Source organism: Sinohyriopsis cumingii, unplaced genomic scaffold (genome assembly GCF_028554795.1).
Source record: "Sinohyriopsis cumingii isolate HCF-2022 unplaced genomic scaffold, ASM2855479v2 utg000622l, whole genome shotgun sequence".
NCBI lineage: Eukaryota > Metazoa > Mollusca > Bivalvia > Unionida > Unionidae > Sinohyriopsis > Sinohyriopsis cumingii.
In genome coordinates, this window is record NW_028315918.1 from 1699325 (window position 1) to 1717619 (window position 18295).

General features: G+C 36.1%; 1 protein-coding gene across 1 annotated transcript in view; it reads left to right on the forward strand.

Moving 5' to 3' along the window:
* The window catches only part of LOC149773656 (uncharacterized), a 208564-nt gene that overhangs the window by 55307 nt on the left and 134962 nt on the right, over positions 1 to 18295 (forward strand). Inside the window, exons 17-23 of the mRNA XM_089946245.1 lie at positions 1138 to 1247; positions 4210 to 4375; positions 6801 to 8459; positions 10187 to 10345; positions 10613 to 10707; positions 12077 to 12169; positions 14840 to 14919. Coding sequence (XP_089802371.1) covers positions 1138 to 1247; positions 4210 to 4375; positions 6801 to 8459; positions 10187 to 10345; positions 10613 to 10707; positions 12077 to 12169; positions 14840 to 14919 — 2362 coding nt within the window. The remainder of the gene's footprint in view (positions 1 to 1137; positions 1248 to 4209; positions 4376 to 6800; positions 8460 to 10186; positions 10346 to 10612; positions 10708 to 12076; positions 12170 to 14839; positions 14920 to 18295) is intronic.

The following is an 18295-nucleotide window of genomic DNA, read 5'->3' on the forward strand; positions in this document are numbered from 1 at the left end:
ACTCATCTCACCTCTCCAGTGGCCTAGTGGTTAGACCGTCCGCCTCGGATATAGGAGGTCGTGGGTTCGATCCATGGCCAAGTCATACCAAAGACTTACAAAAATGGTACTAACAGCTGCCTCGTTTGGCACCCATCATTAAGAGGTTAGTGTTAGGACTGGTTGGCCTGGTGTCAGGAGTCATGAAAATGTGACTGGGTGGGACATCATGCTACATGTCTGTGGCATGATGCCCCAGTGCTAGACATCACTATAAACTGCCACACTGCAAACATCGTAGCGATATGACTGAAAAATTGTTAAAGCAACGTTAAAAATCCAAATCACATCACATCACATCACCCTCATTTCAAGTTATGATGGGATTAATTAGTAGGATTGGGTTACCTGAATCTCAAGTTATGACTGGATTAATTACTAGGACTGTGTTACCATCGTCACATTTTGTTGAAGTAGGTCTCATGTTTTGTTAATTTCTTTACAGTCATAATACTAAGAAGTGAATGCTCATGTGTTGTTGATTTTTTCAAATAAATTGCTGATGTACTGAGGTAAACATTGTGGAATTGGTTGAGTCACATTCTGAGAGGCATGGAATCTTCTTGATTTTTCTGTGCACTGAACTTGTCAGTTATCTTTGTTTTTGTTTTTCCATTGAGTAAGTAATTTGTGCATGTTTGTTATATTACTGCATGAAAGTATGCAGACAAAGCACAAATCACCTGCATATAGTACAAACAGCAACCAGAATTGCAGGCACAAGTTCAGACAAGGCTAGACTGGTTTTCCACAGTTGCAGTCAGATTGAAAACTGTTGGAAACAATGCCAGGTAACAGTCTGCAAAGGTTGTATGTAGACCACACTAATGTACCATTTATTCTCAGTTGCAAATTTGATCCAACTGCATACTGCATAAACCCAGATCTGCCATGACATAATGTACCAGCAGAGCTGGGTTTGTACATTTGTTAGCAGTAATCAGTAGAACAAACAATACACAACCCAGATCTGCCATGACATAACGTACCAGCAGAGCTGGGTATGTACATTTGTTAGCAGTAATCAGTAGAACAAACAATACACATCCAGATCTGCAGGTGAATTATACATGTAATTATATTTTTTATTATCCACAGATATGGTTTCAATATTGATGGCTTTGACAGAAATGGCCAAAAGAGAACAATGGATAATGGTATCAAGTCGGGTTCACAGCGCTTCAATCAAGATGGATTTGATTGGCAAGGTAGACAATTTATTTAGAGTTGGATGCAATTCATAGTCAAGTTGGAGTAAAATATAAATTTGGATAACATCTGCACATATTTTGTCATTTTAACACAATATTGAAGGTTAAACACTTTCTGGTCAGCCATACATCTTAATTGAAAATCTGTTTTATCTTGTTGTCAAAACACATGTTTGTGACATGATAACGCTCTTTATCAAAGGAGGTCACCATCATCCAACCAGGAAAAACTTTAATTCTTCAGGATGATTGTGCTAAAGTCATAGTTGACAAAGAGCATTCTAACCTCATACTCTTTCAGTTTTGTGTACACAGTACTGACATACTATCATATATAGCTGCATCCTCTAACCCATAATAATGGCCAGCTGCTATTGCATTGAACTTTGAGACCAGTTTTGAGCAGATGAGCAATGTCAAACACACGTGGGTCTCTTGCTTGTTGATTTAGCTTTATTGTGACCTAGTTTTATCACCATGCCCTATTTTATATGTGAAAATGTTTTTTTTATTTATTTATTAATTTGATGGCAGTCACTGTGATAATTTAATGTGGTTCATACATGGAATAATTCTTGAATCAGGTTTTTCTTGAAAACTCATTGAATTTAGCAAAATAGTTGTTTTTTCCTTGTTAAGTCCTTGAATTTATTGAAGCATTCCTGAAGTTTATCAGAGAAAGCACAAAATGATTAAAACTAAAGAAAATAATAATAGCAATAAAATAATGAATAAACAAATAAATGTGGATAAAATTGAGTGGGACAGAAACACATGACACCAGTTGTTATTAGATGGAGTAACATCCCTTTCCAGTTGTGGCAAAATTATGAGTTGTTCTGTTACTTTAGTGCTTATTTATGCAGTGGTAGGCAAGCAACATATGGAGAAAGTTAAAATTCCATAAGAAAAAGTACTTCTTGAAAAGTTATACAAGTTCTTGAAAAATAACTCTGCAGGGCTGTACAAATCATGCTTAAAACACAGAAATGATGTACAGATCATGTTTAAAAATCAGAAGGGCTACTCAAATCCTGTTTACAAATCAGCAGGGCTGTATAAATCATGTTTAAAACTCAGCAGGGCTGTATAAATCATGTTTAAAACTCAGCAGGGCTGTATAAATCATGTTTAACATCACTATAAAGATGCTGCTTATTGTTATGTATATCTGTATTCTGTGTTTAACTTTTGTCCATAACTGTAGATTGTAATGATCAGCTAATTTTTGTCCATGATTGTTTACTTGGATTTGAGTTCATGACATTGGTTTTTCCCTTATAATATACCTGGTCTACCAGATTTTGGTCAGGTTGATTAGCTAAAACTGAACCAAAGGCACAACCTTGGTTACAGTTTGGGTTAATTTTCCATTACAATGATGGGAGTATTTTTTTCAGAAAGGGTTATCCTGACATAGGTCAAGCGGGTTATTCATTCCTATTTTAACATATGTCTAGTGGAATCAGTATTTTAGTTGTGTTCTGTTATAACGTGAGAGAATTTATGTATTTAATTTATTCATTGGAATTACAACAGGCTTACTGACTTTGGACTTAAATACTATTTAGGGATTATTATGAATTCATTCAGGACATTCTAGATTATGTCATTGTTATACATCAAGATTGTTGGCACATTAGATCATTTAGGACTATAGGCACATCAGCACATTCTCATATTGAAATTCTTTCAGAACACTATACGTTTAGACGTGTGATCAAATTTTAAAGACTGTTTGCAATTTAAGTCACAATACTGTAAGTTAAGTTCCTTTTAAATTTTCTTTTTGTATTCTGGACAATACATTATTTGTTGAATTCTTCTAAACATGTTGGTTTTACTTTTTTCTGTTACTTGGTTTAAGACCATAGAGTCATAACAAGAAACTTACTTATAAGTCAAGTCCAACTGCAAGCAAAATAGACATTGATCTGTCATTGCATTATGTGCCAGCAGATTAGGGTCTGTGCAGTTTGCAGTTGGACTCGTCATTTAAGCGAGTATGTAGTTCGACAAATCTTGTGCCATGAGTTCAGGACAACTAGAATGGTTTTGGTCTGGGCTACCATCGGGTAGCCATTATAAGTGCTACTATTTGATGTCATGACTTGCCCTTCAGTTTTTTCAACACATGACTGAAAATGTTTCATATTAGATAATAAGTAATAATGTTTTTATAATAAGAGTTTGGGGAATTAGATCAAAATGCTAAATGTTTCACATTATTGTGCTGTTATAAGGCCACTCAGTTTTAGCTGGATTACAGTATTCTTTTCCATTTAACCCACATGGCCATCATCAGATTTTTATGTGCTAACCATAAGGCAGAGTGTGTTATGATGCACTAGGATCAAGAAAAACCCTCTCAATCCTTTAGTCAAAAAGTCATATGTCAGTGTCACTGTGACTGGTTCTACACAATAAAATTAGTTCCACATTACATAGTTGGACCAAACTTTGTGGATGGATTGTAAGGAAAAAGTCTATTGATTTCAGTTTCAGAATGTCAGAGGTTATGGTCAGTGCAACTGAAAGAACAACAATGGTTTCTGCACAGTAACGTTAGTTCTACGCCACATATTTTGAACAAACTGTGGATGGCTTGTACTTAGGCAAAAGATGAATCCTTTTAATGTGGTCAAATTCAGTTTGACTGAAAAAAGGAGAATGGTTTCTGTACAAAATTTCCATGTACCATGTACCTTCACTAGGTAGATAACTTAGTGGATGGCTTTTGCTTAGGGTAATAAAGAAATCTTTTGATTATGCGACTTATAATCACTCATAGCCTACTGGTGCCTGTGTGGAAGATTATTAAAGAAGGGAATGCCATATAAGGTGCCATTCACTGTATTCTTGAAATTAGTTGTACCATGCAACAAATGATCTGTCCGCTATCACACATACATGCTATCTGTAGTAATCGTAGACAAAATTATTTGTGTGTCTCATACAGGCTTTGACAGGAATGGATTTGATGATGAGGGATTCAACCACATTGGTTACAACAAAGAGGGATATGACAGTGATGGGTTCAATCTGACAGGGTACAGTCGATATCATGAATATGATGGTGTTGTTGACTATAACCAAGAGGGCTATGATAAGGAGGGATACAACAGGTAATTAGGGATATGCCAGTAATGGGGTCAGCATTACAGGGTGTAGTCTATAATGTGAACACAATAGCGCTATTAACAAGGAATGCTACTATAAAGAGGGATATGCCAATAATGGGGTCAGTGTTACAGGGTGTAGTCTGTAACATGAATACAATAGTGCTATTAACAAGGAATGCTGCTATAAAGAGGGATATGCCAATAATGGGGTCAGCGTTATAGAGTGTAGCCTGTAATGTGAATACAATAGTGCTATTAACAAGGAATGCTGCTATAAAGAGGGATATGCCAATAATGGGGTCAGCGTTACAGAGTGTAGCCTGTAACATGAATACGATAGTGCTATTAATAAGGAATGCTGCTATAAAGAGGGATATGCCAATAATGGGGTCAGTGTTACAGGGTGTAGTCTGTAATGTGAATACAATAGTGCTATTAACAAGGAATGCTACTATAAAGAGGGATATGCCAATAATGGGGTCAGTGTTACAGGGTGTAGTCTGTAACATGAATACAATAGTGCTGTTAACAAGGAATGCTGCTATAAAGAGGGATATGCCAATAATGGGGTCAGTGTTACAGAGTCTAGCCTGTAATGTGAATACAATAGTGCTATTAACAAGGAATGCTACTATACAGAGGGATATGGCAGGAAATCAGATACACAGAAATTGCACACTTTGAACAGCACTTTATATGAGACATATTGGCCACAAAATGTCTTAAAAAGAATAGAGGAGATGAGCTACATGAAAGCATGATTAAAATTTATTTTTAATTTTGGGGTGATGTAAATTCATTTTTTGGGCATGGCATCATTTTCTTTGGTTATCTCAAAAACTTTCAGTTCTGGTCATATGTAAGAAAAATTATATGCCTTTTCCAAGAATGGCATCCATGGCAATTGTATGTTTGTGTCTTTAAATTGCTAGTTTCTATGTTTTAGTTTTGAAGTCTACAAAAAAAGCCCAATACCCCAAATATTCTCAATTTAGAACCTTGTTTCACACATGAAAACATAAAATACTTAAATTTTTCTGACTTTAGCTAGTCTGTTTTTTTATAGTCCCTAACTCCACAAATGTCTTGATTAGTAAAATGAATCTTGAAATCACATGAATAGTCTAAGGATGTTATAATTTTGATATCTTGACACTAAAATGAATATGTTCCTGTAAACACAACTAACACAAGAATAATCTCATTTTTGGAGCCTTCATTCTAATATGGTTTTCACAGCATCTCTTGATTAGTAAAATGAATCTTGAAATCACATGAATAGTCTAAGGATGTTATAATTTTGATATCTTGACACTAAAATGAATATGTTCCTGTAAACACAACTAACACAAGAATAATCTCATTTTTGGAGCCTTCATTCTAATATGGTTTTCACAGCATCTCTCTTTAGGGACCCTCATTATGACATTGTTCCTGTTTAGTGGTAGAAAAATTGTATTATCATGTGTTTCATTATAAGGCAGTATTCTGTATGGCTGCCATGGACTTTGTTATAATGAGGTAGCATGATATCATGTACTTCACTATAAAGCAGACTCACTATAAATCAGTATTCTGTATGGCTGCCATGGACATTGTTATAATGAGGTAGCATGATATCATGTACTTCACTATAAAGCAGACTCACTATAAATCAGTATTCTGTATGGCTGCCATGGACATTGTTATAATGAGGGAGTATTGTATCATGTACTTCACTATAAAGCAGACTCACTCTAAGTCAGTATTCTGTATGGCTGCCATGGACATTGTTATAATGAGGTAGTATTGTATCATGTACTTCACTATAAAGCAGAATCACTATAAATCAGTATTCTGTATTGCTGCCATGGACATTGTTATAATGAGGTAGTATTGTATGATGTACTTCTCTATAAAGCAGACTCACTATAAGTCAGTATTCTGTATGGCTGCCATGGACATTGTTATAAAGAGTTAGTATTATATCATGTACTTCACTATAAAGCAGACTCACTCTAAGTCAGTATTCTGTATGGCTGCCATGGACATTGTTATAATGAGGTAGCATGATATCATGTACTTCACTATAAAGCAGACTCACTATAAATCAATATTCTGTATGGCTGCCATGGACATTGTTATAATGAGGTAGTATTGTATGATGTACTTCACTATAAAGCAGACTCACTATAAGTCAGTATTCTGTATGGCTGCCATGGACGTTGTTATAATGAGGTAGTATTATATTATGTACTTCACTATAAAGCAGACTCACTATAAGTTCCTATTTTGTAGGCTCCTATTGACAGTGTTATAAAAAGGGAGTACTGTATGCATATCTTTGCGGGGGAGCAGATATGTCCCAAAATATGAATCAGAAAAGAATATTTTACAGGAAGAAATCATTACGTTTTTTTACTGCTGCAATGTTTAATTTCCTTTTCAGGGCTGGTTTGAATTGCCATGGTTATAATCGCCAAGGATACAATGCATATGGTCTTGCAGCAGGTTATACCTATAGATGTCGTTCACGCACTATTCAAGCCTGTCAGTCACTCGAGAAGCGACCTGGACTTAGTGTAGTGCGGTTTAGTCCTGGCAAACAGTGCGAAGATGTTCAGTGTGGTGAGAATTGTGGCTGCATACATGGCAATAAGACCTACAAACTTGGTGAAACATTTCGTATTAGTTGCCATTATTGCAAATGCTCACTGACAGGTGTTGTAGAATGTGAATGTTCAAAGATTGGTCATCGTAAAGAGATTCGAGACCTGACTCGAGATGAAATTGAACTTTACCAATCTGCAATACAAATTCTTATGAAAAGAAGTGGTAATTCACACTCAAAGTGGTTAGAATTTGTGAGGATATATGCAGAACATCTTCCTCAGGCCCTTGGAAATGTTGCATCTCTGCCATGGCATCGGTACTTTTTGAGAATGGTTGAGCAGGAGTTGCAGGCAATTGATTGTCGAATAACCATTCCATATTTTGATTGGACACTGGAGGCAGGTGATTTGCAGAGATCCCGAATTTGGGCAGCAAATATGTTTGGTGGAAATGGTGACAATGTCACGGGATGCATAAATTACCACCCATTCAAATCGTATTTTCCTCCATTCTTGGCCCCATGTATTCGACGCAGATTCAATGTCAGTGTGTCATTACCAGATGCCGTTTCCATCCAGTTTGCACTGAATGACCCTTTGTATGAGAGGTTTAGGCTACATATGGAGATGTTTGTTGGGATTGTTCAGTCATGGATAGGGGGTCACATGACCTCAGGATTAGCACCTTATGATCCATTATTCTATTCGTTATTGGCCTACGTTGACAAATTATGGACAGACTGGATGAATAAACATGAAAATGGTCTTCTTTTGTACCCACAGGATCATCTCTATATACCCATGTATCCATTCAAAGCAAGCCCAGAAGATGTGATGGACTCCAAAGTACAGATGTGTGTGGAGTATATTCCTTTGTCAGAGGCAGCTATTTGTAATATTACCCTGCCTAACTATGGCTATGATAGCCATGGATACAGTAGGTTGGGGTATGACAGAGAGGGATATGATAAAAGTGGGTATAATATGTTTGGGGTGGATAGAAGTGGCAGGTTAGATGATAGAGGTTTATATAACATTTATGGATTTGATAGATTTGGTTATATGAGGAATGGGTTTGATAGCATGGGATTTGATAGATTTGGTTTTCGGATTGACTCATTTAATTTAGATGGATTTGATGCTGAGGGATATGACAGATCAGGATTTGACAGATACGGATTTGATCGTAGAGGCATTACACCATATGGCTTCCACAGAAATGGAACATGGCTGAACAGGATCCCGCCAGACCTGTTTGATTCCTATGGATACAATAGATATGGATTTGACAAGTTTGGATTTAACAGGCAAAGGAATGATGTTTTCAGATTCGATTCTCTTGGCTATGATGCTGAGAGGTGTAACAGATTTTTCCTTGGTCCAATGTATGTGATCATCAAAAGATGGATTGAGAAGCAGTTGGAGAAATTGAACAATATCTCTTTAAGAGTCATAACCCGGATTTGTCCAGCAGTCACCAGATTTCCAGAATGGAGGTAAATAAAGTCTAAAGTTTTATTAATTTTGTGTCAGCTGTTTAACATGTTTAATTGGCATGTACAAGTTACTCTTTGTGTCAGACAAATCTTGTCTGATACCCAGGGACTGCCAGAATGCTGGATGTGGGCTATTACATACCTTGGTCTGATACCTATGGACTGCCAGAATGCTGGATGTGGCCTATTACATACCTTGGTCTGATACCCAGGGACTGCCAGAATGCTGGATGTGGGCTATTACATATCTTGGTCTGATACCCAGGGACTGCCATAATGCTGGATGTGGGCTATTACATACTTTGATCTGGAGCCCAGGGACTGTCATAATGCTGGATGTGGGCTATTTATATACTTTGGTCTGGATCCCAGGGACTACCAGATTGCTGGGTCTAGATTATCACATACTTCAGTCCGAAACCCAGGGACTACCAGTATGCTGGATCTTAGCTACATCATACTTTGGTATGGAGTCCATGAACTACCAGATTGTTGAGTCTGGGCTACCACATACTTCTGTCTGGAGTGCAGGGGCTACAGAATTGCTGGGTCTGGGCTGCCACATCAGTCTGGAACCCAGGGCCTATTAGAAAGCTGGGTCTGGGCTACCAGATGTTGAATTCAAGTAGTCCACTGTGCTACTATATACAATAATAATTTGTGAATCAATTCCCAAACTCCAAAAATATTTTTTTACAAAGAATAATAATTTTAAATATCTCTTTACAATGACAGCTGGAAGTCTTAAGCTTACAGTTTCATATTAATGTGTACCTATTGAATTAAAGCAAGGTACCAGATGCAGTATTCTGGGCTGTAGTTGAATTTTGCATTTATTCAGCACATCATGACTATAGTTTCTGCATAAGGGGATTAATTAAAGCAGAGGAAACTAGAGAATCAAAAGGAAACAACCAGTCTCTGATGGATGATTGGTTCAGTTTGGTGTTGACTGGTATGGCATCATAAGACAAGTAGGTTATTTAGTGCCAAGGCAGTTGAAGTAAAATGCCTTGTCTAATGACACGTCATAGTAGTCAACCCAGGCTGATCTGATAGTCGCATTCTAATTCTAGCCACCACCCTCATTGTTACTGCAAGTCCAACAGTCTAACATCCTTGCCACCATGGCTTCTACTTTCATTTTTCTTCTCTTTTGACACAGTTGAGCACTTTGGGTCTATTTTACATTCTGGAACCCAGAGGCGGTTTGGATAGATGAATATTAATTCTTGGTTGTTCCAGCTTGTACATTGTGACCGTAATGACAGTGGTGCAAAGTGGGTACATTATTGAGAATACCAAAAAGGATGTTTGAGTGACATATCTTTTCAAGAGATGGTGTCCATTTCAGTTTTAGGTATACATGCACAACAATGTGTAGACACTTACTTGCTCTTAAAAGATCGCAAAAGGAAACTCTTCAGTTTTACATATCCAATGACCTTGTTTGTTTTTTGTTATTAAAGACTGCATGATTGTTAAGTTAATTGGACAGTTTTCTAATCAATACATTTGACTCTTTCTTTCAATATACAGGTGAATCTGCTTGTCACAAATGCTGTAAAATTTCTTTGTTAAAATTAAATTTATTACAACCAGGAAAGATTACATAGATTATATAGTCACAAAAGCAAATTAGCTTTTCACTATGTCTAAAAAATTTCTGATGATAAATCAAGTTTGTTTCAAAAAGCTTTTTATAAAATTATACTTTTCTGCACAAGGTATACTCAGAACTGGCTGCACCGTGGTGATCAGATTCCACTGATTGAAACCATTCAGAATGAGTTGGACCAGAGTCGTCACATCAACCTTGACTATTTCCCTGAACGCAGTAGTGTAGGAAAGGATGAGGTGTGGTTACCACTGTCACCTGATAGAAGGTAGATTAATACTGTACAATACTTTGGCTTTAAAGGTAAACTTTTATTTATTTTCATTTAGTACTTCACATCAATGTGCATTTCCACATTGTAAGTGCATTTGTCTACTGATAATCACTTATTTTATTCTGTGGTATGAAAATTACTCCTAATTTATCAGTAAAAGGAATGTTTGGTCAACTTTTAGAGCTGTTGATGAAAATTTACAATTTGACAGATTTGTCTTTAATCTAAAGTCAGCTAAAACCATTGCTGATTTTGTTCCAGATTATGTTTTGTGACCTACTACTATACTGAGTGTCCATTTGGTCAGTTTCCCATGGTGTGCCCACCTAATATGTGTGATGAAAGGAAATGCCCAGGTAAGGCTAGTACAGATACATCTCCTATCAAAAGCCCATAGAGCCCATTTAAATCCATTGCATGTTCAGTGTTAACTTTCACTTAAAACACTCATTACAGATGGTAAACATAATTAACATCCTTTTGTTTACAGGCTAGAGTTAATCCTGTAAATTGCAAATAATTAGCTATGAGTCATGTTTAACTCTACCTCTGCTTCATAAGAGGGATTCTAACTTTCAGCACAAGCTGGTGTTATGTACATTTAATTTGTATTGTGTGTTGGGTTTTGTTCACGCTTTTATGTTATGTATATTTAATTTGTATTGTGTGATTGACTTTGTCCATAATTGAGGGTAGGAGTTTGGCCTTGTCCATAATTGAGGGTAGGAGTTTGGCCTTCCTGAACCAGGTGTTTTCTTGTGAAGAACATATTATATATTAAATATTTGTCTTTCATTTTAGATTATATTTTAAGATCATTATTGCTTGGAGGTAAACATGTTTACAGATATTGAGCTAGAAATCTAGTTTTTTCTCTCAGAAATTATTTTTTTTTTTGAAGCAATTTATTTATGAATTTGATAGGAAAATTACTCTCATCATGGTTCTTTTATTTCATCTTAGTCTTTTATATATTGTTTATTTCAGAGTTACTCACTCCATATCTTAACATCAATTTTAATGAAATCGGTTGTAATTGTGTTCAGTTTTAGTTTGATCAGATTTATTTAAATTATTCACTGGAATTACAAAGTGCTCAGTAATACATTCAGACTAACTTTATTGGAATTATTGTGAATTCATTCAAGGACATTTTGGATTATATTGTTGTGATACATTAAGACTGTTGGCAGGTCAGCACTATTCCAGTCTATGGAATTCATTCAGCACTCTATACTTTTGGACTTGTGTTAAACTTTTAGGACTGTTTGGGATTTAGTTCACAATACTCTAAGGTATTTTAAATATTCAGTTTTGTATTCTAGTGTAGTAAATTTTTTGTTGAATGTTACAAAACATTGGTTTTCACTCTTATCTGTTACTTAGTTTAAGACCATAGAGTCCTAACACTTGGTAGAGTTGAATCCTTCAAATTGTATTGCTAACTGACAATGAAAAAACCAAATGACTCTTTGGGAGGAAGTATATATATTTCATCTTCAAATATGAAGTTGTGGATCAACAACCTCAGGCAGGCATTCTATCCCAATTCACTATCATATGTCTTGACTGGAATTGGGCATATAAAGGTTGTTTTTTTTTCCCACTGATATGTAACTTGATATACAGTCAAAACTGTCCTAGACAAGGCCATTAGGAAGTGAAAAAAGTGGCATCCCAAGATAGGAACCCAACCTGTTTGCTTAATATCTCTAATAATTGCAGGATATCCAGAAGCAGTTTGCAGAATAAACAGGTGTGGAGGCTGTCAACATGAGTGGTACAGTGGGATCACAGGGGAGGTGATACAGTGTTCAGGTAATAAAATATTGTAGGAATAAAAATGACATCACCACTGTGATGATACCACTTTTGGAACCATTTTCTTTTCCCATTTAGGAAATATATATGTTCATATGTTAGTTCCCTTTCATTTTTCTTCTTATGCTCTGTCTCTCCCTCTCTTCCATCTGGATGAACAGATCTTTGCCTATTTCATTTTTCTTCTTCTGCTCCTTTTCCATTGGGATGAACAGTTCTTAACCTGTATCAGAATTGTATACCCTTTATTATGCACTTACTTAATCAGTGAGGAGATGCCATGAAGAAATGCCAAAAATTGAACTCAAACCAAAATGTAGGCTTCATGTATTATCCTTTTCTATATTTTGTTTTCCAAATGAACCATGCAAATTTTTGGTGTCTGAACTTTCTTGACCTGTTGTTATTCAATATTCTATGGTAGCCTGGTTGTGTCACTATCTTTATTTATTCAGAACATTAAATGGTATATTATGAACTGACATTAACCAGTTGATTGCATTTAACTGGTTTCTTAACCCTTTACTTCATGTAAGTGCCTTTGGATGCCTCTACTCCATTCTCATGGAAGTGCCTTGGGACGCTTCTACCCTTTTTGCATGTAAACACGTTTTGATGCCTCTACACCATTCTCATAAATGCGCCTTTTGTTGCCTGCTTTAAATACCAGCCATTTTGAGCTGGTTTTCATAGCACCAGCTTTGGGGGAAACCCCCCTATTAGATACTCAATTCACTGATGCAAATGACCATAACCTGAGATCACTTGGTTGCTGTTTAAGCTCTAGTTGTAATCTGCGATTTACAGTAACCGGGTGGGGGGCCCCGAGTGGTCTAAAGCGCTCTCCATTACAGATCACTGTCATCTCACCTCTGTCTGCATAGGATTGAGTCTCGGATTCAGCTAATGTGGGTATGTGAGAAAGCTTGCCAGTAGCTTCTTGAGGGTCGGTGGTTCTTTCCGGGGATTTCCCTGGTTCTTCCTCCACCATTAATACTGGCCGCCATGTATAGCCTATCGTGTGCTGGAAAATGGCATTAAACCCTACAACAACAACAACAACAGTAACCAGGTTGTATTCTCCACTCTCCAAAATGAAGGCCATGGATTTTGGTCAGTACTCTCTTGAGTTTACAAGATTAGAATCACAATTATGAAAGCTTCAATAACTTTGGTATAGGCTCTGATATTAATGTAGGCAAAAATTAGTTTTTATAAATTATAAAATTCAGATGATTTGGTGATGTAGACATAGACAAAGATCATGTAAATTTTGAATATGAAAAATGGCAGGTATGGTTGGTTACATGGCTACACTGTCTTGACGGTGAATGAGTTCTCTCAAGATTTTAAAGCACATACAAAATTTTTCCATGAAAAATAATTATACAGCTATAACGATTGGATTTTAATCTTTCTATACATAATAGATGTGTACCAAAAATATAAAATAGTTAAAATTGATGTTAAACATAACGTATACTACACTGCTTAACACATTAACCCCTGGAGGTTTTTGTCGTTTTCATCTGAAATTCGAGTAGGAAACACATTTTGAAAGCTATTTCTGAATAAATCCTTAAACACCAACTTCCAGGTGATCTTCCAATAACATACTGCCTAGTTGTGTTAGAAACATCATTTTTCATTGGCTATTTGGCTCACGCATGAGCAGAAGGGTAAAAGTTGGATTTTTTAGAAATTTTAATTTTGTTTTTTGCTTAACAGACCCATTATTTTCATATCGAGACCAATCCTTATTCGAAATGCACATCTTATTCTACTTTTTGCAAAGGTTCATCTGTCTGTTTGCAGTTCATACCAGTCTGCCTTAGATCTGAGACCAAAAAGTCTAAAATCCCGTCACAAAAAATGGATTCTGACCACAGGCGAATTTTGGGTATAAAAAAATTGGGTCCAGAAAAGTTCTGAATAAATTTTTGTGTTATTCCAAAATAAATCCAACATTTGAAGTGTTGATTTGCCTGCAATGGCCTGTGTTATGCTGATGTGGCAACATTCTTTTGTTGGATCACAATAGTACAGTCCAAGAATATATCGATATTTGCTTTCCACTATAAATCCAAATTAATGTCTCTTTCAAAAAATATTATAGAGCACTTTGTATTTCCAGAGAACAATAAATTTCACCCAAATCAAAATCTGAATACAACAGTATGAATGATTTCTGCCCAGATGTTATTATGGGAATAAACAATTTTTCCAGTAAAAAAGGTTTTATACTCATTAACCTGACCTAAGTCACAATTAGCATTTTCTAAATAAAACTTTTGCCTAATGGAAAATTTCATTCCAGAAGATTCCAAATATTTACAAGATAAAATATGTTACTAAAATTATAATATAGCATGTGGTAAACAGTGTCTTTGACTCAGACCAAGATAAATATTTACTTCTTTTGATAATGATCCTAATTATAAATCCACACTCATAGAGAAAATATTAGCTATGTATTAGTTATTTACAGACACCCCCCAAACCTACAATGATTTGGGTTAGGTAAACAATGAACTTGATTTTGGACAAGGTAAGCTACAAAATACAATTTTACATAACCTGAAGTATAAACTGAAGAAAAAAAACTAACAAACAATGCCAGTTAAATATACATAACACCTGTCTATTCAACTGTCTGTCTGTTTTCAGGCTGTGTGACAGAATCAGGGGAAGACAGAGGGGAAGGGATCTCCTGGAGAAACTCTGAATGTGAGACTTGTACCTGCCAGGTAGAAAAACAGTGTGTTCACTATGTGTGAGATTTGTACCTTCCAGGTAGACAGACAGTGTGTTAAGTATGTTCCAGGGGCAGATCCAAGATTTTTTCCAAGGAGGTTCAACTTTAAGAAGGGCTGATTTGTTTTGTTTATAATAGCCAATCTTGTCCATTTTTTGCTGAAAAAATGTAGCATTTTAACCAGAAATGATGGGTTTGACTGAACTCTACAAACCCACTCTATTAAGTGTGTATTTGCATTCATCACAGATCTACCTTAAGTGTGACATAATACACTTATCTGATACTTGTTTTATGTGTGGACATTAATAATTATATGACCTTTTAAATACTCTACAAGTTATTAGTTAATGGACAGGTTTGTGACTGTCGGTGTTTGGTATACTTTGCATGTAATGTCCTTTACATGGGTATAGGTGACTGTAAGTGTTTGGTATATTTTTGTATGTAATGTCCTTTATGTGGGTATAGGTGACTGTCAGTGTTTGGTATATTTTGGTATGTAATGGCCTTTACATGGATATAGATGAATGTAAGTGTTTAGTATATTTTTTTGTGTTATTAGATAACTGTCAGTGTTTGGTATACTTTTGTATCTAATAGCCTTAACATGGGTATAGATGACTGTCAATGTTTGGAATATTTTGTATGTTATGGCCTTCACATGGGTATAGATGACTGTAAGTGTTTGGTATATTTTTGTATGTAATGGCCTTCCTTTGTTATTGAGGACAAATAGTGTTTGGTGTTTTTTTAATATCTAATAACCTTTACATGGGTATAGATGACTGTCAGTGTTTGGTATATTTTTTGTATGTAATGGTCTTTATGTGGGTATTGAAGACAAATAGTGTTTGGTATTTTTTTAATATCTAATAACCTTTCCATGGATATAGATGACTGTCAGTGTTTGATATATTTTTGTATGTTATGGCCTTCACATGGGTATAGATGACTGTAAGTGTTTGGTATATTTTTGTATGTAATGGCCTTCCTTTGTTATTGAGGACAAATAGTGTTTGGTGTTTTTTTAATATCTAATAACCTTAACATGGGTATAGATGACTGTCAATGTTTGGTTTAGTTTTGTATGCAATGGCCTTTACATGGGTATAGATGACTGTCAGTGTTTGGTTTAGTTTTGTATGCAATGGCCTTTCCGTGGGTATTGATGACTGTCAGTGTTTGGTTTAGTTTTGTATGCAATGGCCTTTCCATGGGTATAGATGACTGTAAGTGTTTGGTATATTTTTGTATGTAATGGCCTTTCCATGGGTATTGATGATTGTAAGTGTTTGGTATATTTTTGTATGTCATGGCCTCTACATGGGTATTGAAGACCAATAGTGTTTGATGTTCTTTTATATCTCATAGCCTTTACACGCGTATTGAAGACCAATAGTGGTTGGTGTAATTTTATACCTAATAGCCTTTACATGGGTAAAGGTCATTGTTGGTCAGTGTTTGGCATACTTCTTATATCTAATAGCCTTTACATGGGTAAAGGTCATTGTTGGTCATTGTTTGGTTTACTTTTGTATGTAATGGTCTTTACATGGATACAGATTCAAATTAGCATCTGTCAGTCATTTCCTGTTCTAGCTCATGACTCTTCAGCAAATCCACAAAACCAGGTCAGGTCCCATCAACCAACATCATTTCTCAGATGTTTGGAAACATATCCTAAAACAATATGATAGCATCCTTGCTCAAACTATCTTCCATTTAATATTGAAGGTATTCTCTATTAATCAATGCTAGTCACTCACCAGTATATCCCAGAATGCAACCCTGAATGGTGAACAGTTGCTTTCTTTTCTTTTGTGTGAACTTGATAGATATAAATTATAACATATTACACGTCATTAGCTTATCTTCCTTTATCACCCTTACCCTCATCATGCACAAAATATTTACCCTGAAATTCCCAGCAGATGACAATAATAATACACAACCAGTACTGATTTGGGATCATCCAAAATTATCACTCTCCGCCCATCTCATTACCACTCTAATAACAATGTCAAAGGCAAAAGGACCAGTCTGTAGGAACAAATTCCTTCTCCTCTATCAATGTAGCCTTTGTTAGCTGAATCAGAACCAAGTCCAGGTCCAAGAACCTTGCGGGGTCTGCAACAAAGCCTGCAAATGGACAACACCTTGTGTGTGTTGTGACTCATGCAAAGTATGGTATCATCAAGAGTGTATGGGTTTCCCAGATGCCATTTTCAAAACCCTCCACAATTTAAGCTGGGAATGTATACATTGTGGTTTGCCAAATTTCTCCACTGGAATGTTAGACACTTTTATCTTTGATGCCAGTAACAGTTACCAATGCCTTAGTGACAGTACCCAAGCATACAGTGAGATAAGCTTTACCAACCCAACTGCTACTTCATCACTACACAAGCAGAGAAGCAGCTCTACAACTCATGGTCCTACTGGAATTAGAACCGACTTGCCCATGAGAATCCTAGTATTTAATTGTCAGTCTATAAAGGGGCTTTGAAAGAAGGGACTACTAAGCAATATGATTTCCTCTACCAAAGCCACCATTGTTATTGGTACAGAATCATGGATAAACAGCAACATAAATTCATCTGAAGTATTCCCAGCAAATTTCAGATCCCACCACAAAGATCGTCCATAGGGATCCTATGGGGGGGGTATTTGTCCTAGTATCAGACCAGTGTTCTAGCTGCGAACCAGAAGAACTTAAGGCTGATAAAAACTTTGAGTTAGTTTGGACCAAAATCAAGGTTAAAGGGGCATCAGACCTATACGTTGGTGTCTTCTACAAACCTCCATCCTTAACCGAACCAAACTACCTAGATCAGCTTCATTTGTGCCTTACAAGAATGCCAGGAATGCCCAATGCCAACAGCTACTAAATATCATAAAAGACTCATTTCTGGAACAGGGTAAGGATGCAGCAACACGTGTAACTGAATTTACTTTAAATATGCTTGATCTGTTCTTCACAAACAACAAAACACTAATCAAAAAGTGTGATGTCATACCAGGAATTGCTGACCATGAAGCAGTCTATACAGAGTCCAGCCTACGACAAACGAAAGTGAAGAAAGTAGCTTGTAAAGTCTTCCAATACGGGAATGCAGACATGGCCAAATACATGAAGAATTGAAATTATCACAAGAATCATTCATACGTGAAACAGATGACTTTTCTGCAAATATGTGGAAAATGTTTGAGGAGAACATCAAAACAGTTAATGGATACATTTATACCATCTAAGACCTTATCTGGAAACAAAACAAACAAACCATGGATAGACAAATCCATCAGAGCCCAACACAGAAGACAGAACAAATTGTTTGCAAGACAGAAAACAACAGGAAAAACAAGAC